This window comes from Sciurus carolinensis, chromosome 11 (assembly GCF_902686445.1).
Source record: "Sciurus carolinensis chromosome 11, mSciCar1.2, whole genome shotgun sequence".
Classification (NCBI taxonomy): Eukaryota; Metazoa; Chordata; class Mammalia; order Rodentia; family Sciuridae; genus Sciurus; species Sciurus carolinensis.
This window is the reverse complement of record NC_062223.1, coordinates 80,661-106,858: the sequence shown is the minus strand read 5'-3', so window position 1 is coordinate 106,858 and position 26,198 is coordinate 80,661. Positions and strand designations below refer to the sequence as shown.

General features: G+C 46.5%; 2 protein-coding genes across 9 annotated transcripts; one reads left to right on the top strand and one right to left on the bottom strand.

Annotated features, from left to right (window-relative positions):
- Positions 1 to 538: 538 nt before the first annotated feature.
- On the bottom strand, positions 539 to 12,654 carry Psmd13 (proteasome 26S subunit, non-ATPase 13). The gene is made up of 13 exons (XM_047516513.1): positions 11,999 to 12,654; positions 10,537 to 10,615; positions 7,665 to 7,699; positions 7,294 to 7,349; positions 7,056 to 7,099; positions 6,805 to 6,891; positions 4,780 to 4,951; positions 3,744 to 3,823; positions 3,521 to 3,646; positions 2,412 to 2,474; positions 1,766 to 1,846; positions 1,559 to 1,675; positions 539 to 1,011 (listed from the first exon to the last, which is right to left on the bottom strand). Exons 1-13 carry the CDS (start codon positions 12,091 to 12,093, stop codon positions 916 to 918), a joined length of 1,131 nt encoding a protein of 376 aa, XP_047372469.1. The 5' UTR covers positions 12,094 to 12,654; the 3' UTR covers positions 539 to 915.
- Sirt3 (sirtuin 3) lies at positions 12,132 to 26,016 on the top strand. Of its 8 annotated transcripts, none has more exons than XM_047516519.1 (7): positions 12,132 to 12,254; positions 14,646 to 14,837; positions 14,914 to 15,146; positions 17,920 to 18,020; positions 20,740 to 20,901; positions 24,094 to 24,303; positions 25,540 to 26,016. In XM_047516519.1, exons 2-7 carry the CDS (start codon positions 14,791 to 14,793, stop codon positions 25,558 to 25,560), a joined length of 774 nt encoding a protein of 257 aa, XP_047372475.1. In that variant the 5' UTR covers positions 12,132 to 12,254; positions 14,646 to 14,790; the 3' UTR covers positions 25,561 to 26,016. The 8 variants fall into 8 exon arrangements, with proteins under 8 accessions (XP_047372475.1, XP_047372473.1, XP_047372476.1 ...); XM_047516517.1 differs by having other exon boundaries at positions 12,250 to 12,537; XM_047516520.1 differs by lacking the exon at positions 12,132 to 12,254 and adding an exon at positions 12,359 to 12,641.
- The last annotated feature ends 182 nt before the right edge of the window (positions 26,017 to 26,198 follow it).

Here is a 26,198-nt window from a genome sequence, read left to right as displayed (position 1 = left end):
TTCCTCCGCCAGGAGCAGGCTGTGGGAATCTTCACCATGTTCGTCAGCTTCCTGGTTCCAGCAGGCTGGGTTTTAGTCCACCTGGAGAGCTACAAGAAGAGCTCCGTAGCATGAAGGCCCTGTGGCCACCCCGGCAGTCCTGGAAAAGCACATTAAACCCCTTCTTCTACCTGCTGTTCACACTGACTCTTCTATGTTCCCACTCCCAGCTCGGCACTGCAGGGAGTCTCCTGTGGACACCCAGAACTGGGTTGTCTGGGGCCTGGCTCATGTCAACACTGGGGATCCTGGGGTACAGAAGCAGTGGGCCACCAGTTAGGTAAGGTGGCACTGGTGGGGACACTGATGTCTGAAAGGGATCCTGAGTGGGCTGGAGAAGGGAATGGACACCCTTGTGTCTCCCTGATGACCAAGAGCAGCAGGCTCTGCCCTAGTACCCACCACATCCCCACCAAGCCCTCCCTAGGTTCTACTCAGGCCCTCTCATCTCTTTAGGCACAAGCTTGTCCTGGAAGCTAAACCCCAGAAGAGAAGCATAAGCAGTACAAAGTGAAGGCGTTTATTAGCGAAACATCCTGAACACACTGGAGGATCTGTGCACAGGGTGGATGGGGACAGAGACACACCTTGGGGCATGGGTAGACTTGAGGGCTTTCCCACTCACTCCTGCCCTCTCTTATGACCTGAGGCCTGGAGACCCCCTATCCCACTGCAGGTTATAAGACACCCCCACCAAAGAGCCTTCACCTCTGGCTGGGCCCCCATAAGTGACAGTCCTCCATTTTTACAGTGAGTAGTCCCTACTCCCATCACGATCTAAATCCACACCCCAATCCAATGCAGATCTTCTTTGTTGTCAGCTTCAGGGCCACAGAAGTGCCTCCCAGGTGAGGCAGGGCCTTGGGCACCGGGGTGCTAGGTGAGGATGTCATGGGCCTGGTGCTCCACCAGCATCTCCATGCTCTTCACATCAGTGCACCAGAACTCCAGGCGGTCCTTCATCCCCTTGATCTGAGGGCAAAGCAGGGTCACATGGGCATCAGGCATGCAGGAGCCACAGGCCAAGTGGGGCAGGCCTAAACTCCAGCTCATTCTTGGGGCAGCACTGAAGCTATCAGAGCTGGGGTGGGGTGTGCAACGGGATCACCCTGGTCAACTCTTATCACAAGAATATTTTAAAAACTTGCATTAAAGAAAACAGGCAAGAATAGAGGAAATCCACAGGATTAAATTTCTAGCAAATATGAATAATATGGATTTGAGCTCAGATCATGAAACCAGGAACATGTTTGATCAGAATACCAATTTTAAGATTAAAAGGTTTTATCAGCACAACCAGCACTGTTGTTGCAATAAGCTTCTAAGTGCAGGGCTCAGACCCCAGGCTTGCATTAAGCTGGGTTCTAAGAAAAGGCTTCAGTCCCCACAGTAATAATCCACTCCCCAAACCACGTGTCCAATGACCCTTCTTCCCAAGTGGCTTCCGCCCACAGGAAATCGAGACAGTATAGACATAACCCAACCCAGCAAAGGCAAACCAGGGGCTTGGTGGCTTCACCTGCTGCAAATCCAGCACACGGGGCTGCACCCAGGTCATGTGCACTCGCTTGTCCACCTCGTCTATGCTGCCCCTCACCAGCCCCACTGAAAGCGCCTTCATCACCAGCAGCTCCACCTGTGTAGGAGGGCTCCTGTCAGACACCCAGTATCCCACACTGCCAGGTGGCAGCTCTGCAGCTTGACACCCCACGCCCAAGAACTGTACCTCGTTCACTGTGATTTTAGCATTTTTGGCAATTTCTTCAAAAGTGAGCTGTCTGTGGTTGGCTGGCCGTGTGAATGTCATCTGGAAAAAAAAAAAAAAAATACTGATTAACTATTTAAAATTGTTTTCCAAATAAAAATGGACCAAGAACTGATTGGTGCAGATATTTTAAAAACATAGGTCATCTTCTTAGTACCCATACAATAAAATTTTCTTAATGTGTCACATATCTTACTAGGAACAAGCTTGCAAGGCTTAGATAAGGTTAAAGGTGAAAATAAGCTTTGCTGGAATTTTCAACGGTAGCCACTACTCATTTCTTGAACAGGTACTTGCAGCCATCAAGTTTCCTGAGAACAGGGGACACCGTTGGGAACCAAAAATAGAACCTCCAGCTCCTGAGGAAGTTCACATTCTGGTGGGGAAGGACAGACAAACACTAGACCAGAGGATGTGCCACATCAGTGACAGGAAGGAGCCGCCATCTCAGCTCAGACTGTGCAGCAATGAACCTGTCTGAGGGGGCTGTCTGTTAAGTGAAGGTGAGGAGTGGGACAACGAGGAAGAAACACCAGGCAAGAGAGGGTGAGCTCACTGCTCACCAACCGAGGTCCTGAAGCACAGCAGTGGCTCTGGGGTCACTTACCTCCATCAGGCACAAGAGCTGGATCTTCCTCAGAAGCTGTGCCTCGTTGGCTGCTAAGTCAGGCTGTGAAGCACAGAAAAAGGAACTGACTCTCATGTCTGTGCTCATCTGTGACCTTACCTGGGTTCTCCCCACATGGTGAATAGAACAAAAAGCAATGGGGCAGATGCAAACAAGTGCTTCAGACTGCTGAGGCTCATTAACAGCTAAGCCATCTGAAGTTTCTTTTTCTTATGAAATCTATAGAAATGACTGATTGACAGGCTGTTTCTCCAGAAAAGGGATTTACAAGGATATGTACTGATGTCAAACACCAGAAGGTCTTTCAAGACTGGCACAAGGTGCTGTCAGGCTGTTCTTAAAGACCTGGGCTCAAGCGACCCCCCTGCCTCAGTCCCCAAACATGCACCAGTGTCTGGCTCCAGCTCCCTTTTTGAGTGGTACATTTTTTGCGAAGAAGGGATGCTTCACCAGGTGCATCAGGCCTGACACATTCTGCCTCTTTGCTTGCCCTCACACACACCTGCCCTATTGCACTACATGACTCCTATGAGTTGTTGTGAACTTTGGGAAACTTTAGTTTCAAGAAGTACAAACACAAGACAACCATGATTCCCACGATAGTCAACATTTTAGTAATATCTGCTTCTAACAATTCCATTACAACCCCTCCCACCCAGCACCTACCCCCCTCTGCTGCCCCCCCTCCTGGAAGCTCTTCTCCCTACCATATGCACTCCTTCTCATCACCTGTCTGCTCAAGCTCATTCTGTTCAGCAAATGTGCTGAGTTCTTCCTGTGTCTTTCTACCCACCCCACAGTAACACAGAGCACAGGGCTTCTGCTGGGAGGGTTCTGACACCCACTCTACCCAGCAGAGATGAAGGGTACATGCTGTGTTCTGTTCCCACACACCCTCTACCTTCCTTTAGTGCAGTTTCTGCCTGTGAGATGCCTTGTTCTGTGAACAAGAGGCCTGGACTACCACTGTCCCTCCATGCCCAGGGTCTCCTGGGTACCTGCAGTGTGTGGGGAAGATGCTCACCCAACACCCCTGGAGAGTGGGCATGTGAGAGGACAAGTAAGGGCCAGAAGCATGTGGGACCTACCTGCTGGCCCCAGGCAGTCTTCAGAGTCTGGAACCTGTCTACATCACCACTGTTGAAGGCATAGAGTGTGTCGATCAGCCACTGCCGGTCAGTGCTCCTCAGGGACTCCAACACAGGGTGCATGAGCTGTGGGGATGGAGAGGGTCAGCTGGCAGAAAAGCCAGCTCCCCACTGTGCCCCTCCACCAACCCTGGTGAAGGAATTGGTGCCTGAGCCAACTTACGAGTTCTCCAAAGTTAAAAACTCCCTCTCCAAGAAGTCCTGCGAGTCCCAGTGTGAAGGCTCTCTCCTGCTGCTCAGACACTATGGCAATGACACACCCAAGTAACCAAAACCAGTCCAGCCTGGCTTTAAAAAGCTCACATAACACAAGTAAAGAAGCCATTCTTAGTAATGGTAACCCCCAAACGCCTTAGCATGATTTTAATTCTTCTAAAGTGCTGGATTGACTTGGATTACACCAGGGACCACACATACAAGTTCTGTGGAAAGAACATTCATTTATTACTTTTTCCCTAAATATATGCATCTCTTTGCTGTTCAGTGTGTATGACTTCCTGAAGTAATGAGTTCTTCCAATGCTTCGCCTGCTGCGGAAAGCCACACTGCCACTCAGCTGTCTCACACCTCAGTCAGCCCCTCTGCAAACGAAGATTCATTTGCTTGCTATTCCCATGCAGCCCAGTCCTGTACCTCTTGATTGCATTAGTTGCTTCTTCAGTACACTTTGAGATACAACAATCAAAACTTCAACATATTTAAGACTTCATGGTCTCCTTAGGTTCTGTGGCATATTTTGAGAAACATCTAAATTAGGTTGAAGATGTCTTTCTAAATGCATACTCTTTGCACTTTCCCCAAAATTACTTTGTTCCACACTCAGGCCCTTCAATGACTATAATTAATTCCCATGGATCTGGAATGTCATTTCAGAATGAGAGTCTCAGCTACAGGGATTCATCCTGCAGGGGATGAGGAAGTACTTACATTGCTGTACTTTCTACAAGATCTCTGACTTAGACAATAGACTTGGAGGAGGAGGAGCACAGGGGCTGGGAGGAATCAGTTCTGTCATCTGAATTAAATGCTGCAAGAAAGTGTCATGTAGAAACTAAAGCATAAACAAATCTTTCTACCTATTCTTCATGAAGGGATGAATCCATGTGGGCAAGCTCTGAGACTCACCTCCCCTGGCACCCTACAGCTGCCACACTTGAGAACATGCTCCTGAGTGACATGAACTTGTAAGGTCACATTACCTGGCAGATCCTTGATGTCGACACAGCCAAGAAACCGCAGGGCATCTTTGTAGTAGGATGCATGGTTTCCAATTGTTTGATAGTATTTACTGGAGAGATCGTAGAAACGACTGTGAACTGACGTCACACCAGGCAGGTTGTTGAGCATTTCTTCAACATCTTCGATTGTTTCCTATACACAAGTAGTAAAGTTGTCTTCCAACTTAAAAGTCTTTTTTTTTTTTTTTTTTTTGGTGGTGCTGGGGATTGAACCCAGGACCCTGTGCTTGCAAGGCAAGCACTCTACTGACTGAGCTATCTCCTTGGCCCCAAAAGATTTTTAATGTCATATAAAAATGAAAAGTACAAGCCACAAAGGCAAAGACAGATAAATGTAAAACTTCAGTTCATCCAAAACCCAGCAAAAAGTACATAGATAATATATAAATAAACAAACATATTTATAGTGTGTATGTGTATATTTCTTTTTTTTTTTTTTTTTTTTTTTTTGGTAGCACTAGGGATTGAACCTGGGCCTAGGTAAGTGCTCTGCCACTGAGTTACAGCCCTAGCACTATATGTTTTGAGGCAGGGTCTCACTAAATTGCCCAGGCTGGCCTCGAATTTGCCTTCTCTCCTGCCTCAGTCACCACCACACCCACAGGACAAGTTATATTACTAGGGAAAACATTTATAGCATGTGCAATCCCACAAAGGATCATAACCAGGGAAATGTAAAGAACTTTTACAAATTGGTTGGCAGAACAGGATAGAAAAATGGGCAAAATACAGTACGAGCAATTTTACAGAAGTGAAGACAGGAATGGAATGGTCAATAAGCCACCAGGAATTGAGAAACACGAATCAAACCAACAGGATACCATTCCACCTCCATTAGGTCAGCCAAGAGTTAAAGAGTGTCAGAGTATCAAGTGTTGAAGACCCGGAGCTTCGGAGTGCTTGTGTGGTATGTGGAGATGCACAGGCCTCACACCTGTTGCCACCACATACTCCCAGTGATACTATGTCCATGTGCACAGGGATGCTATTACAAGCATTTAAAAAAATTATCCAATCCCTTCACAGGAGACCAGATATGTATGTTTTAAAACTCTTAAGACAATGAAACACCATATAGGAATGAAAATGAACTGGTTACACATATCAACACAGTGACTCTCAACTCTGGCAAGTGGAGAATGACTCAGTTACACTCACGAACCCACTAAGAAAGGATGAGGAAGCAGGGCTGAGTGTCTTGCTGGGGAGGAGCATGAGCTGAGGGGCAGTGGTCTGCCTGTGTGTGCTGCTTCAGCCCTTAGCAGGCTGGGGCAGGAGAGTGCTCATCACAATATTCCCTACAGCTCTCAGTGTGTCTTCAGTACTTTAAAACAAAATGTAACAAATATGCATATGTGCTAGGAATGGGAAGCAATATGGAAGAATTACTTCTTAGCCCAATGAGAACAGGAACACTTTAATTCTTGTTGCTACATTTTCTTCAATGTTATGGTTAACAAAACAAACAAAAAACACACACAGGCTCTGGTTAAACAAGGTAGACCAACCACATGTGCTGTTTCTGCTGTCACTTACTGACACTTGCCCTCCAAATTGCATAAAAGTGAAAATAAGAAATAAATCCAGACAGGAAACTTCAACAACAATCTAAGGGGTAGAGAGAAAATGGGGAAGCAGTACATGACCTGCCAGTGCCCAGGAGGCTGCCCTTGGTTATTGTGAACCTAGCTGAGGCCCTGGGAAGTCCTCAGAGGAGGGACAAGTGGGGGCGCAGGTCTGCTGCTAACAGGAGGGGCATCATGTCAGCAACTTACTTGTAAACGATCTAGGAAAAACTACGTATGCCTGCATAGAAAGATGAGGCAAGGCAGTAAAGCAATGAGGAATTGGATCAGAGGCATGAGAACTGTCTGTGCTACTTTCCTGACTTTTCTGTAACCTCAAAATATTTTTAAATGGACAGGTAAAGAGGAAGACTGGGTTATTATTTTAAGCCAGAGATAAATCTGTCTAATGTGATCTCACCTTGGTGACCTGAAGGTCCCCGATGTTTAACTTCAGAGCTCCGATCGCTGTTTTACAGAGGATCACAGCCTCGTCACTGCTCTTCACCTGAAGACATTGAAGCACAGTTGAGTCTCAGAAATCTGGACAGTCAACTGCAAAGTGGGCTCTACCTGTCAGTGACCCAATCCCCAACCTGGGAGACACATAGTTTCTAAGAGTGTGGAGAGTCATACACAGTCCAGAAAGTGTTGTTCAGATCCCACATTCACCTTCTCACGAGTCTTTTCCAGAAATGTAAGAGCCACGTTAGGATCTAAAAGAGAAATAACGAAGTCAGAGAAACCACGAACAGCATGTTTCTAACAGCTGAGACACCTTTAGGCACAAAAGTCTTTAGGGTGGCGGGGTTGATAATGTCTATCCAATTATTCTTCAGTTCATTCAATTATAAATGAAGAGCGCTTTACCATTTGGATCTATTCCATTATGAAATAAAGTGAGGCTTACCAGTCATTTGTCTCACCACATGAAGAATTATTTCTACCAGAGACAAAGGGTTCACCCTGAAATAAAAAGCATTTCTGAGGGTCGAGGAGCATTAATGGACTCATTTGCAAAATAAAAAAGTGGGGTGAGTAAGGAAGAATGAAGAACTTTGGATTTTGAAGAGGGGAGGGTGGGGAGGGATGAGGAGGGATGGGAGGAGGTAGAATGAGACAGACATTACCCTATACATGTATGTGATCACACTTCTGGTGTGACTCAGCACCATGTACAGCCAGAGGAATAAGTTATGCTCCATTTGTGTATAATGTATATATTCTACTGTCATGTATAACCAATTAGAACAAATTAAAAAAAAAAAAAAAAAGGTTTACCTGTGTTCGAATTCACTGATGAAGTTTTCATAAAGCTGTGGAACCAAAACATGGACAGTAAGTAGAGAATGTCTTTCATTCTTCAAAATTAGACTCTTAACACCATTCTTACCAAGTTCTGAGTTTGCGAACCACAATGCTTACCACAGAAAGTGCTACATATGTCTGCTGAATGACAGGACACCCATCTTAGGGTTTAAGTTCATGTACATGATCACCAATGGAGTATTAAAAAAAAAACCACCAGGGTTTCCTTCTAGCTTGGAAATGAGAACACTGACCTGTGTGACTCTTCTAAAGACTAATTCCTATATTCTTTGTACAAGATACTCCAAGTACAACAGACTATCCATCTGGAAAGTCCACTAACCAAACAGAACAGAGTTCCTTCGGATTTTAAAAGGCTACAGGCTAGTTATGTCTTGTTACTAAATTTCTTAGCCACTAACACACACTAGGGTACTTCCTCAGACCCTGGGTAGGCCAGCAGACACAGAATGAGGCAAATCCTGAGCTTTCAGGGGTCTCCTGGGATAGTGGAGAAGAGTCTGCAATGATGAATGTCAATATTCTCAGTTTAGGAGCAATGGAAAAAGACATGTAAGAAGGTCAGCCAAGTGAGAGGCTTCAAAGGCTGTTCAAAGGCTCTGGTGACAACTGGGTTTCAAGTAATGAAGAGCAGTTAGAGTGGTGTATATTTGGTGTGGGAGAGAACATTCCAGATATGAACAAATTACACGTTTCAGGAATACTTTTGAAGGACAGAGTGGGAGGCACTGAGAATTGGTCTCTGTTCTAAAGGCAAGGCTGAACCAAGGAGGGAAGCAGGACTGAGGGCAGAGAGGACTGCAAGCAAGACAACAAGTAGCACCAGCCAGGGGTTAGGAGGAGCCAAGACAGTAGAGGGGGTGCCATGGTGGTGATGATGGACAGCAGGTCTGAGAGACATGTCACTAAGTTGAGTCAGACTTGATCAAAGTCGGCTAGTCACAGAGAAGGGGAACTGAGTGTCCCCTGGGCTAATGACCAGGTAAGTAGGAAAAGGGAGTGCCCAGTGTGGGCCAAGTAGGATAAGTTTGGATAAGGAGAGCCTGAACTTCCTGTAGGATATGCAGGGAGAAGGATGGAAATGTCCCTGTGGCAGTTAAGCTATTTAAATCTGGCATACATCCAGCTAAATAAAATGATCTGTGCATGACAAGAAACTATTTCAAAGACATCGTCCTCATTTAGAGGGACTGTTTTAACTTTTCTGACACCTCTTGTAATTTATGGAATTATCTAAAAAAAGAAGTCTACCAAGTTCAGAAACTCAAAAATTACTTCTGGTAACTATAACTTTATGAATACTACTCAGCTTTACACTTATGTGGGCTGGGTCTCAACAATTTTTAAGTTCTTATTTTATCCATGAAAAAAGTAAACAAATCTGTTGACCTGAATGCTTGAGGCTGAAGACATTCTTTGTCATCTGTGTAGAAGTGATTTAAAGATAAGAAGGTAAAGGGGGATGGGAATGGGAAAGACAGTAGAATGAATTGGACATAACTTTCCTATGTTCATATATGAATACACATGACCAGTGTAACTCCACATCATGTATAACCACAAAAATGGGAAGTTACACTCCATGTATGCATATGGTGAAATATATTCTATTATATATAACTAAAAAGAACAACAAAAAAAGATAAGTAAAGCATAGCAATATTTAGGAATTATATATCTTTATAGTGTGAAATCATGGTGAGCAAGTATTGAAACCTGTCTTATTCATCATTTTTTTTTTTTTTGGACTGATTTAATGCAGGTACACTTCACCACTCAGCTATATCAGGCTTACAGATGACTGCAAATTCCTTGGGTAGAAAAATGTTGAATGGATGGGTATAAACCACAAGGAAAATAGGTGTTATGGTAGGTGGTAAGCCTTACTATGTGCACTATAAAGTAACATATTCAGGAGAAATGAGCTAAAATTATAAGCTAGCTATCAATCTTTAATTCAAAATCAGAGAAAAGCACCAAAGAGTAAGATGTCAGGAAAGACCTCAAACAGGAGGCTTCATGTGTGAGCACACTCATGGGGGCTTGTTAGGGATCTAGGGAAGGCTGGAAAGAGTGTGCATCCTCTTTTTCCCTCCTGTTGAGAAAATCCTAAAAGCTCTATTAGAGAGGCAGCATGATATTGTGCAGTTCCCCTCCAACCACCCATCCTCGACTGTACTCTGCCTTCTACATTACTCTGGACAAAGATGTCTGTGTAAGCAGAGTCAGCAAAGGTGAGGAACAGAGTGAGGGGAATTACCTAGAAGATCCCTCCTCTGTATCCTACTCTGTACCCTAACTGGTTTTGAATTTTCCATTTTTGAGTAAGTTTTCCAAAAATGGAATACAAAAAAATTTCTATAAACAATAACATACCAGGTCATGCTATAAAGACAGTATTTTAGGCTAGAATCCTATTTATTTTTTGAAATTTATTTACTTTTTGAGACAGGGTTTTGCTAGGTTGCCCAGGTTGGGCACTGTGCCTCCTTTTTTTTTTTTTTGTGGTGCTGGGGATGAAAAGCACATACTCCACATGCTGGGCTATGCCCCTAACCCTGGTCTAGGATTTTAGAAACTGAATGTTTTTCTGTCACTTATTAGCTGTGACCTATGGGAATCCCTTACGCCTGTTTCTACATTGAAAAGGAAAAAGAGTAAGAGTAGTACTTATCTTTTGACATTGATGTGAAGAGTAGGACTAAACATACAAAGTGCTCAAAATATTCTTGGAGACAAAGTGATTTCTGAATAGGTGTAGCTCATTATCATTATCAGCTATTATTACGAAAAGTCCTTGAGCATATTCTTAAAAGTCACTTACTTTAATGAGACCATCTCCTTGAGCAAAGCATGGATCCTGCACAAAATCAAGCACCTGAAGTGTCAGCTGATGCCATAACCTAGAAAACACAAGGCCTTTCAGATTATCAACCAAGAGGTAGTTGAGATCCCTTAAGCATCAGTGTTCCAGCAGACAACCAAGCTGACCAGTCTTGACTGTACTGAAGGCTAGTACAGATGCTAATAGACTTGAATTCTTTGCCTGGTTGTCACACAATGTTTCTGTCACACTGAGTTGGCATATCTTAAGTCTCAGTTCCCCATGTATGAAATGGAGAACTTTTGTCTAGACTACTCCAAAGGGTTATCATGAAGTTAAAATGGAAACAAGAGTTTTGGAATCAAACAGTTAAGTTGAAATCCAGTCTCTCCTATTTATTAGCTGAGTATCTTAAGGAAGGTGAGAAACCAAGTCTCAATTTCCTCATTCATGAATGGGATGAAGGAAGAAGTAAGCTAATAACATTATTCCAGGACAGTAACAAAGCACACTTCTTCCAAAAAACAAAGGCCTATATTTAACAGTGGAGATAAAATGCTTTAAAAAAATACAAAGTACTGCCCAACAAAGCAATTACTTGCCAAATCCTAAGAATTTTCTCTAAAAAAACTTCTACTAGCAGACTACTGTACAGCATGAAACATGCTGTGCCTGGACTGGGGATGTGGCTCAGTGGCAGAGCCCTGCCTGGCATGTGTGAAACCCTGGGTTCCATCCCCAGCACCACAAATAACAAACAAACAAAACACGCTGTGAAAGATTCTATGCTAACTATCCCATCAGGAAGGTTACTACAGCAGGTGTGTTTCCCCATGAGAGAGCTCTAGCAGGACACTAACGATTTACTCTATTCATTTAAATAGAGGTTGGTGCTTAGCAAAAGAAAATTGTTCTAAAGTTCAACGTTTCTGAAGGAATTCAAACTGAGATCTCTGGGGGCACAAAGCCCAACATGTAGTACTACAGAAAGCAAAAGCAATGGGAGAGCGGTGTGGCTGCATCCTGCCGTAACCAGTTGCAGAATCAACAAGAAAACTACACTGACCTCGGCTTATTGGATCCAAACCGTGAGAAAAACAACCGTAGATGCTGTCACACTACGGCATGGCTAAATATAAGCCCCCGAGACCTGTTGCCCCAAAGGGGTGGCACTCTGACACTCGCAGTGTGCTTGTTTGACCGAATCAAGAGGTAAAGCACAGGCCAACACTGAGCTCTGCAGTAAGACCAGAATAAAGGGCGTTCGGAAGCCTCAGTCACAGCGCCCAGGGTGGGAAAGCGGTGAGCCCTCCATCCCCAGGCCCGGCTACAGCTCTGCCCTCAGGACTGCTCAGACCCTCCCTGGCCCAGCCCGCCCCGTCTCCCGCGGGCCTCCCCGCTCGCACTGCGAGCGCCCGCAGCCGGGCGAGGACGAGGTCCCGCCCCTCGGTTCGGGGCTCACTTCTTCGTGTAGAGCTCCTCCAGACGGTGCCACACGGCTGCCTGCCCGGGGCCGGAGCTCTGGCTCTGCTGTAAGAAGCCCGGTACATCCTTCATGACGGCAGGAAGAACCCGGGACAGGGACTGAGCAGAGATGTCAGCGCCGCGGGGATGGCGGCCGGAAGTGAGGGCCGGAAGTGAGTGAGCACTTCCGGCCCGCGTGGCGCGGGGCACGCCGGGAACGCCGCAGCCAGCTGCAGCTGCGCGCAGTTGTCAGGGTAACCGCGCTCCGCTGCGTTTTAGGCAAAATTCTCTCCTGGGTTTGTACGCAGCTTCCCGCACCTGGAGGTGCTCTTGAGACATTAAAGAGAACGGGCGCCGGTGGACGAGCGGTCCCGACTGGCCGTGCGGCCTCGGCCTCGAGACCGCAGATCCTCTCCGCGAGGCGCAGTAGCTCTTGCCTGGGAGTGTCTGGCGAGGACGGGGTGTAATGTAAAGCCTGGCCGTAGCAAGCGCTCAGAAAGCATTAGTTATCTCCGTCGCGGCCGAACAGAGGCGGAGGTGCGAGGTAGCGAAACGCAGCCTCTGGGCCTGGCCTCCGGGGCAAGAAGCCAGAGCTCAGCAGACCGAGGAACCGCCCCCACCCGCCGTCAACCTCCACCCGAGTGCGCAGGGACCCTGGGGTGGAGCAGGAGCTCGCAGTGATGTCGCTCCGGTGGAGCTGGGCGGGAGCTCTGGGATGGCGCGCGCGGCGCGCGGGGGGGGGGGCGGGGGGCGGGAACTGCGCGGGCGGTGTAGGGGGCGGGGCACGAGCGCACAGGCCGAGGCGCGGGCACGTGACCTGCGGACGCTCGGGAAGGAACATCATGGCGCTGTGGGGCCGGCGATCGCTAGCCGCGCTCAGGTTGTGGGGCCCGGGAGGTGAGCGGCCCGGCCCGGTGCGGGCCCCGCAGTCCCCGCAGTCCCGCGCCTGGCGGCCGGTGTGTGCAGGGGCGGACGGCGTCCGTGCGCGCGCGGCTACGGAGCCGCGCTGGCGGGAGCCCGGCAGGTGCGCCTCCAGAGGCCCCGGGGTAGCGCGCAGGGCTCGCCTCTGTTCTTGACCGGGTGCCCAGGGCCTGCGTCGTTGGCAGTACGGCCCTTGTACTGGCCTGTGGATGTCCATTATGTGGATGTTTCGTAACTTGTTCCACCGTTCTTGCATTGAAATAGTGTCCTGTCTGTAGCTGTTACAAGTAACGCTGTTCCATTTAACGTTTTACTGGCCTTTTATAAAGGTCGTGCAGTTAAAACCGCCGTGGGTAGGTGACTACACCCAATAACTGCGCCTTTCGGAATCCCACCACAATCCATCCCAGGGCCTTACGCGTGCTAGACAGGCACGCAGATCCTTGCCTAGCAACTGAGCACACAAACGGAAAAATCTTAAGGTCCTTAGTCGTTAGGACATGAACGTAGATGCCCTGTAATGGGGGAATATTCCAAGTAAATGGTAAATTCACGTGATACCTATTGAAAGTTTAATAAAGAGATTTTCATCAAAGATACCGTTATCGAGCTCTTATTCTGTATAGGCTGTGTTCTCGGTGCTGGGGATAGAGCAAGCAGGACAGACACTTGCGTCTATACAGCCAGTTCTACTAATAGATCATCTGCAAAATTGACTGTCATTAAACCAACCCCTTGCCACCATTGGTTTTAACACAGAAACTGTAGGTCAGTCTGTGAGAAGCAGTTCATTTGCCCAGACTTGCAACTGGCAATTTCTTTTGCCCCTAGATTTTAAGATTCTTTGTTAGATGCCCAGAGGACTCTAGGAGCCAAGACTGTCGCCTCCCAGGGCTTCTGCAGCTGCCATGCCTCCTGCCCTGACCTTCAGGTGCTGCTATCAGCTGTGTGTCATTTGCATTGCTTTGTTTTCTTCTTGTCTGCCCAGGTGTGGAGTCGTTTACAAACTCTTGAGGCCTCATTGAAGCCTGTGACTTGTTTTGTGACTCCCCATCTTTGCGCTTGGCTTCTGGAGGTGACCTAAGAACCTTCCAGAACTTTGTAGGGAGACCCCAGAACTGCAGTATACCTTCTACCTTGCCTGATTGTGTGTTTTTGGCTGTTAATATGAGCTTCCCCTGTCTGCTGCAGACATTAAAGATGAACTCTGTGCAGCAATTTGAAACCTTGTCAGGGCATGAATGTTTCTTTCTGGAATGGTCTTTAGAGACCAGCTTTTATCTCAATATTTTGATGCAAACCCTGAGAATATTAATTTTCTTTGAACATCACTGTATATTCATTTCATCCCAGGTATGTTAAGGTGTGTAGATCTGCTGAACATGTGCCCAAAGCCTTCACAAAGGGATGCTCTTGGCCCTGGCTTGGGTTTCTTTGAGGATCCCTGTTCTTAGCACTGCTTTGATGACCGGACTGACAAGTGATGCTTTCCTGATTACACAGCACTCATTAACTGAAAGTTTTACTCCCAAATTGTCTTGATTTCTGATTTGCGACTGCTTTCTGTTTTAGCCAGTGGTCATCCACGGTGAGAAAGTTGGTTGTTTTGGGGAGATTGGGGTGAAATGCATGACCTTTTTGATGGTGGGAAGGGTAGAGACTTGTTCTTGCTAGCATGAAACTGGTTGTCATCTGCTGCCTTTTTGTTCTGCTTTTGTTGTCAGTGTTATAGGTGGACGAAGGGCCATCTCTCTCTCTGTGGGTGCTTCAGGCATCTTTGGAAGTGGAGGTAACAGTGAGAAGGAGAAGCTGTCCCTGCAGGACATTGCTGAGCTGATCCGGGTGCGAGCCTGCCAGAAGGTGGTGGTCATGGTGGGGGCCGGTATCAGCACACCCAGCGGCATTCCAGACTTCAGGTACCACTGTGGCCCCTGCCGAGGCTTCCCCACTCTCTCCTGGTAGGCTCAGGACCTCTTCCTTCTCACTCTGCAGATCTCCAGGGAGTGGCCTCTACAGCAACCTCCAGCAGTACAACATCCCTTACCCCGAGGCTATTTTTGAACTGGATTTTTTTTCCCACAACCCCAAGCCCTTTTTCACTTTGGCCAAGGAGCTGTACCCTGGAAACTACAGGCCCAATGCCACTCACTACTTTCTCCGATTGCTCCACGACAAGGGACTGCTTCTGCGGCTCTACACTCAGAACATCGATGGGCTTGAGAGAGGTGAGCCTGTTTCCTCTCCGGGTCACGTCTCTGCCTGTTTCCAGGTGGCACTTGGCTGGTGCTTATACCTCATTTTTGATGCTGTTTCGAGCCAGCTAGACCTCTGTTGGGACCTCCCTGTGGGCATGTCTTCCTGCTGAGCTGTGAGTCTTGGACAGAGCTAAAGTCAATGTTATTTTGCTAATCTGAAATGATGATTTCTTTCTTTTATTTTAAGAAATAAATGAAGGGCTGGGGATATAGCTCAGTAGAGCTATAGAGTGCTTGCCTTGCAAACACAAGGCCCTGGGTTCAATCCCCAGAAAGAAGGAAAGAAATGGAGCTGGGCACGGTGGTTAGGCCTGTAATCCCAGCAGTTCAGGAAGCTGAGACAGGAGGATTGAAAATTCAAAACCAGCCTCAGCAACTTAGTGAGGCTCTAAGCAACTCAGTGAGACCCTGTCTTAAAATAAAAATAAAAAGGGCTGGGGATATGGTTCAGTGGTTAAGTACACCTTGGTTCAATCCCAGTACCAAAAAAAAAGGAAAAGAAAGAAATATATGACCCATAGAGAAATAAAACATCTAAGAAACCCTCTGTCCTCCCATTCACTTTCTATATCTGACACATGGAGTCCTTATTTGTCTGTTTGCCCACCTTCTCACCTCCAGGTTGTTTTCAAGTAAATCCTTCACATTGTAAATTTAATTTAGAAATAATCTATGAATGAATCAATGGGTATCTCTGGAAAATACAGGCTTTTAAAAACAACTGGTACTCTCTTGCACTAAAGAACCACTAGTGGCTCCTCAGTGTTGTCTGGTTCAGGACAGCAGTGATTCACAGAGGGGATAGGTCAGGCAGTGCTTCTCAGGGAGGCATCTGGGTGGGGGCAGCTGCAGGGCAGTCAGTTAGCCAGCAGCAAGGTACCTGATGCCAAAAAGAGGCCTTGCTCAGGAGCTGTTTCCTGTGAGGTGGAATCTCTGGCTTGAACTCACAGAGGCAGCAGTGGCTATCCTGTGGAGCTGTCTGCTTCTGAGGGGCAGCAGAGCAGGCCTTGGGGGAAAGTGGGAGCTGCCTGGCCATGGGTTTTAGCACTGCAGTTAGAACAGTGATGGGGAGGTGGGCAGCCACCTGCAGGTGGGACTGTCAGCCCCTATAGCCTTTTAGAACCAGGTAGTAAGACCAGGGATGATATTGGTGCTCTGAGTCCCGTTCCCCAGGGTTGAAGATTGAACACCAGAGAAACACAGAGACAAGAAGGAAAAGCTTTATTTAAAGGCTAGGAGAAAGCAGGGGTGGTGTGGGAGAAAGAGAGAGAGAGAGAGACTGCATAGAGGAGGGGGTCCAAAACTGGTGCTGGAGCTTGTGGGGGTGTCTGCCTCTTTTATAGATTTTAGATTTCCTTTGTTCTCATGCCCCTTCCTCTCATCTTGCCTATCTGACCAAAAGGTAGGGTGATCTTAGGGCAGGGACACAAACCACCTGCTCCCTGGGCAGGAGAGGAGCCACCCAGGGGACATTCATTAACAACTTCTTGCTGGGAGGAACCATTCCCTGGAGGCAGGTAACCTTGGCAACAGGTTGGAGGAGGGAAAATACTCTGGAGGTAATAGCATTTTATTTCCTTTTGAATCAGCCCCCATTTTCCTGACCCAGTCATTCATTATCTACACTGACTGTTCTTTTGCCCTGGGCCTCAATAGCATGAACAGAGAGCTTTCCTGGGATATTACTTTTTGTCTATTTTCCACCAAGCAAATTTTTGGAAATGTATTTATATCCTCATTTTTACTTGGTATCTGTAGAATAGGACATGTATTGGTAGATATTAGAAATGAACACACACATACATATGTATTACTTTGTTTTGTAGAATGGCAGGACTGCTCTACCACTGAGCTACATCCTCAGTTCTTCTATTATTTTAGTTGTAGGTGGACACAATACTTTTATTTTTTTATTTTTATTTTTATATGGTGCTGAGGATTTAACCCAGGCCTCACGCATGCTAGGTGAGCACTCTACCATTGAGTCATAACCCCAGCCCTTATTTTCTATCTTGAGACAAGGTCTTGCTAAATTGCTGAGGGTCTTGCTTAGTTGCTGAAGCTGGTCTTGAACTTGTGATCCTCCTGCCTCACTGTCCCAAGTAACTGGGTTCATAGGAATGTACCACCATGCCTAACAGTATCAGACATAATTTTATCTGAATTTATATCAAATGGAGTTTTTGTATTGAGTTTGTTTTGTTACTGGGGTTGGAACCCTGGACCTTGTACATACTAGCCTGGTGTTCTTTCACCAAGCCACACTCCAGATCTTTGTACTGATTTTTTTTTTTTTTTTATTTGTACCAGGGATTGAATTCAGGGATATTTAACCACTGAACCACATCTCCAGTCCCTTTTTTTTTTTAACTTATTTATTTATTTAGAGACAGGATCTCACTGAGTTGCTTAGGAACTCTCTAAATTGCTGAGGCTGGCTTTGAAAATTTGCAATTCTCCTTGTCTCAGCCTCTCTAGCCACTGGGATCACAGGCATGTGCCACTGTGCCTGGCTTGTACTGAGTTTTGAAGGCTTTGTTTTAATGTGGTTTGGCTCCAGCTGGGACCCCCTGTGCCTTACTCTGGTTGGTGGAGAATCATCTATTGGTAATATAGGCAAGGACACTGGACCTTCTAGAGGGCTGAGATCCCTTCCAGGAGGCCACCATATCCAAAAGTCATGCTTCTGACTTGGGACTCATGTCACCCCAAGGCTGCGACATTTGCTTTGCTTGGATTTCAGTGTCTGGCATCCCCACCTCAAAGCTGGTTGAAGCTCATGGAACCTTCGCTTCGGCCACCTGCACAGTCTGCCGAAGATCCTGCCCCGGGGAAGACTTCTGGGTGAGTGGTCCTACTAGGGTAGTCTCACTCTTCTGCAATTCAGCGGGGTGGAGGTGATCTGGTAAAGTGGTATGATATTTTTCCTTTTTTTTTTTTTTAGTATCAGGGATTTAACCCAAGGGTGCTGAGATGGTTCCCTAAGATGCTTAGGGCCTTGCTAATTTGCTCAGGCTGGCTTGTACTTGTGATTTTCCTGCCTTAGCCTCCCGAGTCACTGGGATTACAGGTGTGCACCACCTCACCTGACCTTTTCCTTTATTTTTAATTTAGAAAAGTAATACATGCTTATAAAAAAAACTAAGACAGTATGGAATGAGTCTTCTTTCAACCAGTTCCTACTGCCCGTCTTTAACAATTTGGTGTATGTTTTAGTCAACCTTCTCATTGCTGTAACCAAAGACTTGACAGGAAGAACCCAGGAGGAAAAGTTTATTTTGGCTCATGATTTTAGAGGGTCAGTCCATGGTTAGCCAACTCCGTAGCTCTGGGCCGAGGTGAGGCAGAAGGGTATGGTGGAGAACATGACAACCAGGAAACAGAAAGAGCTCTGCTCATCAAGGACAAAATATAAACCCCAAAGGTATGCCTGATGTGACCTACCTTGTCCAGCCACACCCTACCTACCTAGTTTATCTCCTGGTTAATCCATATCAGTGATTCAATTTGCAGATTAGGTCACACCTCTCATAAACTAATCATTTCAGCCCTGAAACATTCTTGCATTGTCTCACACTTGAGCTTTTGGGGGATACCTCAGGTCCAAATCATAACAGTGTACAATGTCCTAGACCTTTATTTTATTTTTAAATTTGGAGACAGGGTCTCACTAAGTTGCTTATTAGGATCTCACTAAGTTGCTGAGGCCAGTTGTGAACTTGCCCTCCTGTGTCAGCCTCCTGAGCTGCTGGGACTACAGGCATGTGCCACCACTGCTCCTAACTGTTCTAGGCCTTTAGAGAGATGTGCATACATGAGCATACATGTCTTGTGTCAGCATCTGCAGTTCTGCCTACTCTTTCTGATCTTTTTATTAACTGTAGAGTGGTAGGTTTAGACACTCAACTATTATAGGATATTTTTTGTTTGTAATTTTCACTGTTGAGCATAGAGCAGAAGAGGTACCTCTGTGAGATCCGTGATACTTAGGATGGGTTTCATAAAGAATAGGGTAGAGTAAGGAATCTGAGCACAGAGAGTACCCTGAACTGTGAACATGGCAGCTCTGTGAAAGCACCAAGGGCATGTGACCTGTGCTCTTGAAGAGGCAGCTGCCCGTTACTGGATCTCACTTCAGCAGCAGGAAGCAAGTAGAAGACAAGCCCCATGCCATGTGGACACTTCTGTGTGTGTTGTGCTCAGGGTCCTGGTTCTCACCTCTGTGGTGCACACCCAGGAGTGCACCTGCTGAGTCCCATGGGAACTCTGTAGCTGTTGGAGGAACTGTCATACTCTTCTCCACGGCACCTGTGCCCTTGTGGCATTGTCTGTTGCTTTATTTGGGGCTCTAAGAGTTCTTTATATCTGGAAACTAGATCCTTATCAGACACGTGATTTGCAAGTATGTGGGTGGGTTGCTTTTTTCCCTTTCTTGGTAATATCTTATGATATTCTAATTTTTTTTTTTTTTTCTTTTTCTTGGTTCTTGGGATTGAATCCAGGGGCACTTACTGAGCCACATCCCCCAGCCTTTTTATTTTTTATTTTGAGACAGGGTCTTGCTCAATTGCTAAGGGCCTCACTAAATTGATGAGGCTGGTTTTGAGCTTGCCATCCTCCTGCCTCAGCCTCCCAAGCTGCTAGGATTACAAGCATGTGCCACCATACCCAGCTATACAAATGTTTTTAATTTTAGTGAATTTCAGTTTATCTCTCTTTTTTTTTTTTGCTCATGCTTTTAATGTTGTGTCTATACAAACATTGCCAGTTCCAAGTTCATGAAGTTTTACCTGTTTTCTTTTAAGAGTTTTATAGTTTTTAGCTCTTATGTTTAGGTCTTTGATCCATTTTGAGTTAATTTTTGTAGATAGTGTGAGGTTGTTTGGTACCATTTGTTAAACAGACTGTTTTTCCCCATTGAATGGTTTTCACTGTTGTTGAAAACAAGTTGCCTACAGATGTGTGGGTTATTTTTGAATTCCCAGTTCTATTCCATCGGTGTATATGTACATCCTTATGCCAGTACCACACTGTTTTAGTTACTGTAACTTTGTGGTAAGTTTTAAAATCACACTCTGTAGATGCATGTTTAGTCTTTTCATCAGCTCATCTGTTGAATGACCAGTGCCTTTATCAGTTTAGACTACTAAGTGCCAGACCCTTGGGTGGGTGCAATGGATGTTAAAACAAATTGAGTGCCAGGCACTGGAAGTGGCTCTTGCACAGCTCTGACCAGGGATAGGCTTCCTGCTGCACCGTCCAAGGCCTGGGGTCCACCAGGTGTTTTCTTGGCACCAGCCCAGGTGTAGAGCAGGATTAGACATTCAGCCTGTGAAGGGATTTGTGGGTGAAACCATGTGATGTCCAGGATTTGTTTTTAAATACCCAACCCCTCCAACATTTTGGAGGATTATATAAAAATTGTTGGTAATTGCTGAAACTGGGCATGTGGGGTCTGTTGCACTATTCTCAACTTTTGTGCTTGTTTGAAATTTCCTTGAGGAGTTGTATTTTCCTCCTAAAAGGCATCTTCCTTGGTCCTACCTTCTTTCTGTGTCCCCAGGCTGACGTGATGGCGGACAGGGTGCCTTGCTGCCCAGTCTGCACTGGCATTGTGAAGCCCGACATTGTGTTCTTTGGGGAGCCGCTACCTCAGAGGTTCTTGCTACATGTGGTTGATTTTCCCATGGCAGATCTGCTGCTCATCCTAGGGACCTCCCTAGAGGTTTGTGGAGGGGCTTTTGGGGCATGGGCTGGAGGATAGAGAGGAGGTGGGTGTAGAGGAGTCAGCCCGGGGTGCTAAAGACAAAGGGATCCAGCTGGTGTGGTAGGCATGGGGAGTAGTTGTGTGAGAGGCTGGGGGAATGGGAGGGCCTGTGGTGGGGGCTCCAAGGGAAGGAGGGACAGGGCAGGTGCGGTGTGGCAGGCCTCCAGGCCAGATCAGGAAGACCAATGCTGTACTTCAGGCAGCTGTGACCCTGAAGGGACTGGCCTGGAGTGTGGCTTTGGGAGCAGGGTACAGTGGGGGAGGATGCTGGTCCTGAAGAAGGCAGAGAGGTGGGCAACTGCAGCGTGGGAGGGCAGTGGCTGGGGAGGGAAGGCACTTGGCTTAGTTTGCAGGCAGGGTTCTGCTGGTTAGGGTGGTTGGGAGTGAACATCCTGTGTTGGGTTCTGTATACCTCTGTTGAGGTGCCTAGGAGATGCCTGCTGGACACATTCAAGAAGCTGTCCTGTATCTCAGTTTGAATGTTAAGAAATTTCTAAAAGATGTGGAGCAAGAAATGAGGCTATGAACCAAGCTGGTACCTGCCTGGGTCACTGGGGACTCCCCAGCGGCTAGAGACCCCGTGTATGTTTTGCGCGTGTCACTGTTGCTGCCTGCTGACCCAGGCCCTGTCCCAGCACTGTGGACAGTCACAGCATAAATTGAGAAAATTCTATAGCTTGTTACAAGATGATGTGTGCAATGGGAAAAATACCAGGTGAGACAAGAAGGTTGGAGGGGTGGGGCTGGTTGCTTGTGATGGTGTCAACTGAGAGAGATCTGGCAGGGGTGTCACATGGCTGCTGTGCTGTGAACTGGCACAGGGAACAAACCCAGCAGAGGCCCTTGCAGGTGGTGATTGGCTGGCATTGGCAGGTGGCCAGTTAAAGCCAGCAGGGGCCCTTGGACTCTGGATGTGAAGGCAGAGGGCAGACCAGGGTGGGGTTGTGGAAGGGCCTGGACTCCCATAGGACTTCAGGGTTGTAGTCTGTATTTCCTGGTGGGCAGGTTCTGGGATCCTCAGGAATTCAGCCTCTGCCATGGGTTTAAGGCTGTTGAGCTGGTGAGCTGGAGATGGATGCGTGGGGGTGGAGTCCAGCAGACTGAGGTAGGAGCTGGGGTTTAGGGTCAGTGGACAGGACAGCCCAAAGTGCAGACAGATGTGGGCTGGGATGGAGGATGGACATAGGAGGGACATTCAGAGATGCCAAAGGCTGGGCTAAGGGAGCCATGGCAGTTGGGGTGTATGGGCTGAGCCAGGCACAAGATGCAGACACTGGAGCCACTAGCTATATTTCTATTTGAAGAAAAATGAAGATAGTTGGGTTTTCTTTTTTTTCTGGTTATAAAAGCACCATTCATATGTTATATAAAGGTATAAAATGCAAAGTCAGTCAGCTTTAATCCCATCAACAACTGTTAGCCTTTGGGTCTGTCTTCTTATGTTGCTCTTCTGTACAACGCCACGTATCCTACTCTTCACCTGGCTGTGTCCATGTTGGTGTGAGCATGTGGAGCTGTGTGGTAGGTGCTGGCAGTTTCCCTGGGAGGGCGTGGTTCCAGTGGAGGGCAGCCTGTCAGTGTGTGCCACTGTGAGCTGGATCCTCTGGCACCAGGCACAGGCTTCGCCCTGTCTGCTTTGTGAAGAAATATCCATGTGTTGGCTTACGGAGCACTACTTTGGATCTTGAGAGGTGACACATCATATGGTACATGAACCATATCTTTTCCAAAATCCTACATATTCTGAATTCTGAAACACACCCAGTCATAAGAGTTTCAAGATAATGAATTGTAGATCTGCAGCAAAATTTATTTAAGCAATTCTTGTTTATGGACAATAAAGGCAGATAGTATGTAATTTTATAGTGAAAGTGCCTGCAGTGAATATCCACATACACACTTTTACACTTATACAAACAGGGTAAATGTTGATACACATTAAGACTTAGTATCCAGGAAGTACCAATACAGTACCTTGACAGGGTGCAATGGACCATGTTCACATAGCCTCACCAATACTAAAAGTGCCTGTCTTTAATTTTTTGCCACTCTGATCAGTTAAGAGGTTTGCACTTTTGTAATAGTGCAGTTCCTCTTCTCATGTTTGTTGACCACTTACATATTTGTATCTCTTGCCCATCTTTCATTGGGTTATAAATTAGCAAAATAAATTAATTCATAAATTACGTTTGTAAATTAGCAAGAATGTAAATTGTCACGTGGTAAATATTGTAGTTGGTTTATGATGATGAGTTTAAATTTTCTACAAAGTGGTTCTATGTAGATACCAATGTGAGTGTTTACACAGTCCAATCTGTCATTTTCCTTTGTCTTCTTTTACTTCAGCTATCGTGTCTAAAACATCCTTCCCCAGCCTTATCTATAGACCCTAAATTTTCTTCAAGAACTGCTTTTGTTTACATTGAAGTCTTCAATTCATTTGAAACTTTCCCAGTGAAAGGCAGGACTTGAGCATTTTCCTCCTAGATACTAAACCAGTCTTTGTACCATTTATTTATATATCTACTTTTTATGTTGTTACTTTTTAAAAAAAATTTGTATGTAGTTGTAGATAGAATGCCTGTATTTGGGCTGGGGAGATAGCTCTGTTGGTAAAGTGCTTGCCTTGCAAGCACAGGGCCCTGGGTTCGATTCCCAGCACTGCACAAAAAAAAAAAAAAAAAAAAAAAAAAAGCCTGTATTTATTTTTATGTGGTGTTGAGGATCGAACCCAGTGCCTCACATTTTAGACAAGCACTCTGCCACTGAATCCCAACCCCAGTCCTACATTGTTACTCGAGAGAGAATTCCACTTTAGCTGGATGTCATTTTTATGCTTCTCTGTAGTCAGACGGTGAAGACCTGCCAAAGGAGAAGACTTGCAGGACAGGGTTGAATCAGGGCAAGTGGAGTGGTGCACAGGTGGAAGAAGATGTCCACCACAGAGTGTGCAGGAAAGAGGAAGGTGGGGAGGAACAGAAGAGGGAGACCTGGGAGGAAGACAGGGTCATCCAGATCAAGTGCAGGAAACTGCTTGAGCATGAAATGTGTGGTGGTCTCTCCTGACCCTTGAGGCCTTGTGGCCCTGGTGTGGTGTCTTGATGGGCTTGTGGAGTGGACACTGCTCCTTACATTTGGGCTATTTTTCAGGTGGAGCCTTTTGCCAGCTTGTCTGAGGCCGTACGGAGCTCAGTGCCCCGACTGCTCATCAACCGGGACTTGGTGGGGCCCTTTACTTGGCGTCCTCGCAGAAGGGATGTGACCCAGCTGGGGGATGTGATTCACAGCATAGAAAGACTGGTGGAACTTCTGGGCTGGACAGAAGAAATGCAGGACCTTGTCCAGCGGGAAACTGGGAAGGTACGAACCATGATGCTGCTGTTGGCCCTATACTGGACACTAATCTGGGTCCACCACCTCCACTGAGAGGAACAGGATGTCAGCTATGTGCTTCTGAGGCCTCATAGCTAATGGTGGCTGAGGAGGGATGGCAGTTCCTGTCATTCTACTCTGTTGCCTTTTCTTCCTGTAACAAAGCAGCCAGCCACATTCCCCTCTGAGGCTTGGGGTGACCGAGATGACCCTTGTGTAAGGACTTTGAGAAACTGAAGTTCTCTGCCTCTTCTATGGGTTGGCGCTCACACCTAGGATGCTTTTAGGAAATGGTCAGTGTGAATTGTTATCTGTACAATCCACCAAGGATAGCCAGTCTTGATGCTTTCTAAATGGTTCCTAGGAGAACCATGTAACTTCTAGAGGAGTCGTTAAGCATTTAAGGTCCAGCTGTAAGGGTACAGACAGGTCTGACATTGCCCAAGGGCAGGCACCCTCCTCTTGCCTCCACTGGCAAAAGCCCCAGTCTCTGGTTGCAGTCTGATTTCTTACTAAGACTGAACTGGAGAGACTAGTGAAGGTTGAGACTTAGCACTTGCTGTTTCCACACACTAGACGTCATTTACCACTATTACTTATGACCTTTCGTTCCAGTTTGGCTTTTAGGCCTGATGTAAGCTGGTGCTACTTCTCATCTCATTGTACAGGAATGACGACAACCCAATGTTATAATCACATTGGGCACTGCATTAAAGAAGCAGAGAACTCAGCCAACATGATATGGCACATTGAGGCAGGTGCCTCCTGGCCAGCTTGCAGGGCAGTAGAGAGCTGGTCTGGTCAGCCTGACAGGCTTGCCCTGGAGCCTCTCCCTGGTTGTTCCCTTCCCATTCAAAAGAATAGTGCTTAGTAATTTTCAGAAATGGTCCTACAGGATTTAACCTGTGAGTTCCTGGTTTCACAGAAATTTCTGTAAAATGGGTTAATTTCAGGGATTTATTTTTTATTAATTGCCATCCAAGGAGTGATAATAATGTTTTGAGCACATGAGCATCAGTACATCTCAACTGGGGACTTAAATATCCCTTGGAATGAGTTTCCTTTTAGCCGCCTTGTTCTGCCAAGCTTGCTGGAACCTGTTGCTTTTTGCAAAGAGAAAAAGCTCATTTCATGAAATATTTTACAAGATGTTTGACCCAGGCCTGAGATGTGCTGGTCTGCCTGGGTGTATACACTTAACCCATCTCCTCTCTTCTCTTCTAGCTGGATGGACAGGACAGATAGGAGGGTATGATTGCCTCATGCACAAGAAATGGCAGCAGGAGATCCACACCTCATTTCTAGTGAGACCGCATGTTTGCAGACAGCTTGGTAGGTTTACAGAATTTGGCCAAATCAGGACATGTGACCTGCAGAAACAGTGGACATCTGAGGCTCCACTGGATAACAGGTAGGGTGGTGCTTATATACTCAGGAACAGCCAGTCAAATGGCAAAGAACTGCCTGGCCTGTTTCCTGTGTCCAGTTCTTCACCGGGGCCAAGAAAAAAGAAGTTCTTAATACAAGAAGCTTTCTTCTGATGATGACTCTTAAACTGAAAGACAACTAGAATCCCAGACCTGGTTTGCTTTTACTGTGCCCAGAGCTTAGCAGCCCTCCTGGGGCCCTGGGGGTGCACTAGGGTCTTGTAGCATGTCGGTATCTGCAGTAGGATTATTTTAAATTAAAGCATGTCTGTTTTCAATTTGTAGCGTGAAATAAATTTTAAGAAGGCAGCCTTTTTTGTTTCCCTCCGAGGAACAGCAAGCTTTGAGAGGACCATGGAAAGTAAACCTCGGGGTATGGGCATCTCCCCTTGACAGGGGACAGAACTGTTCCCACCTATTCCTAGACTCACCCTGAGGGCACCCAGCCCCCATCTC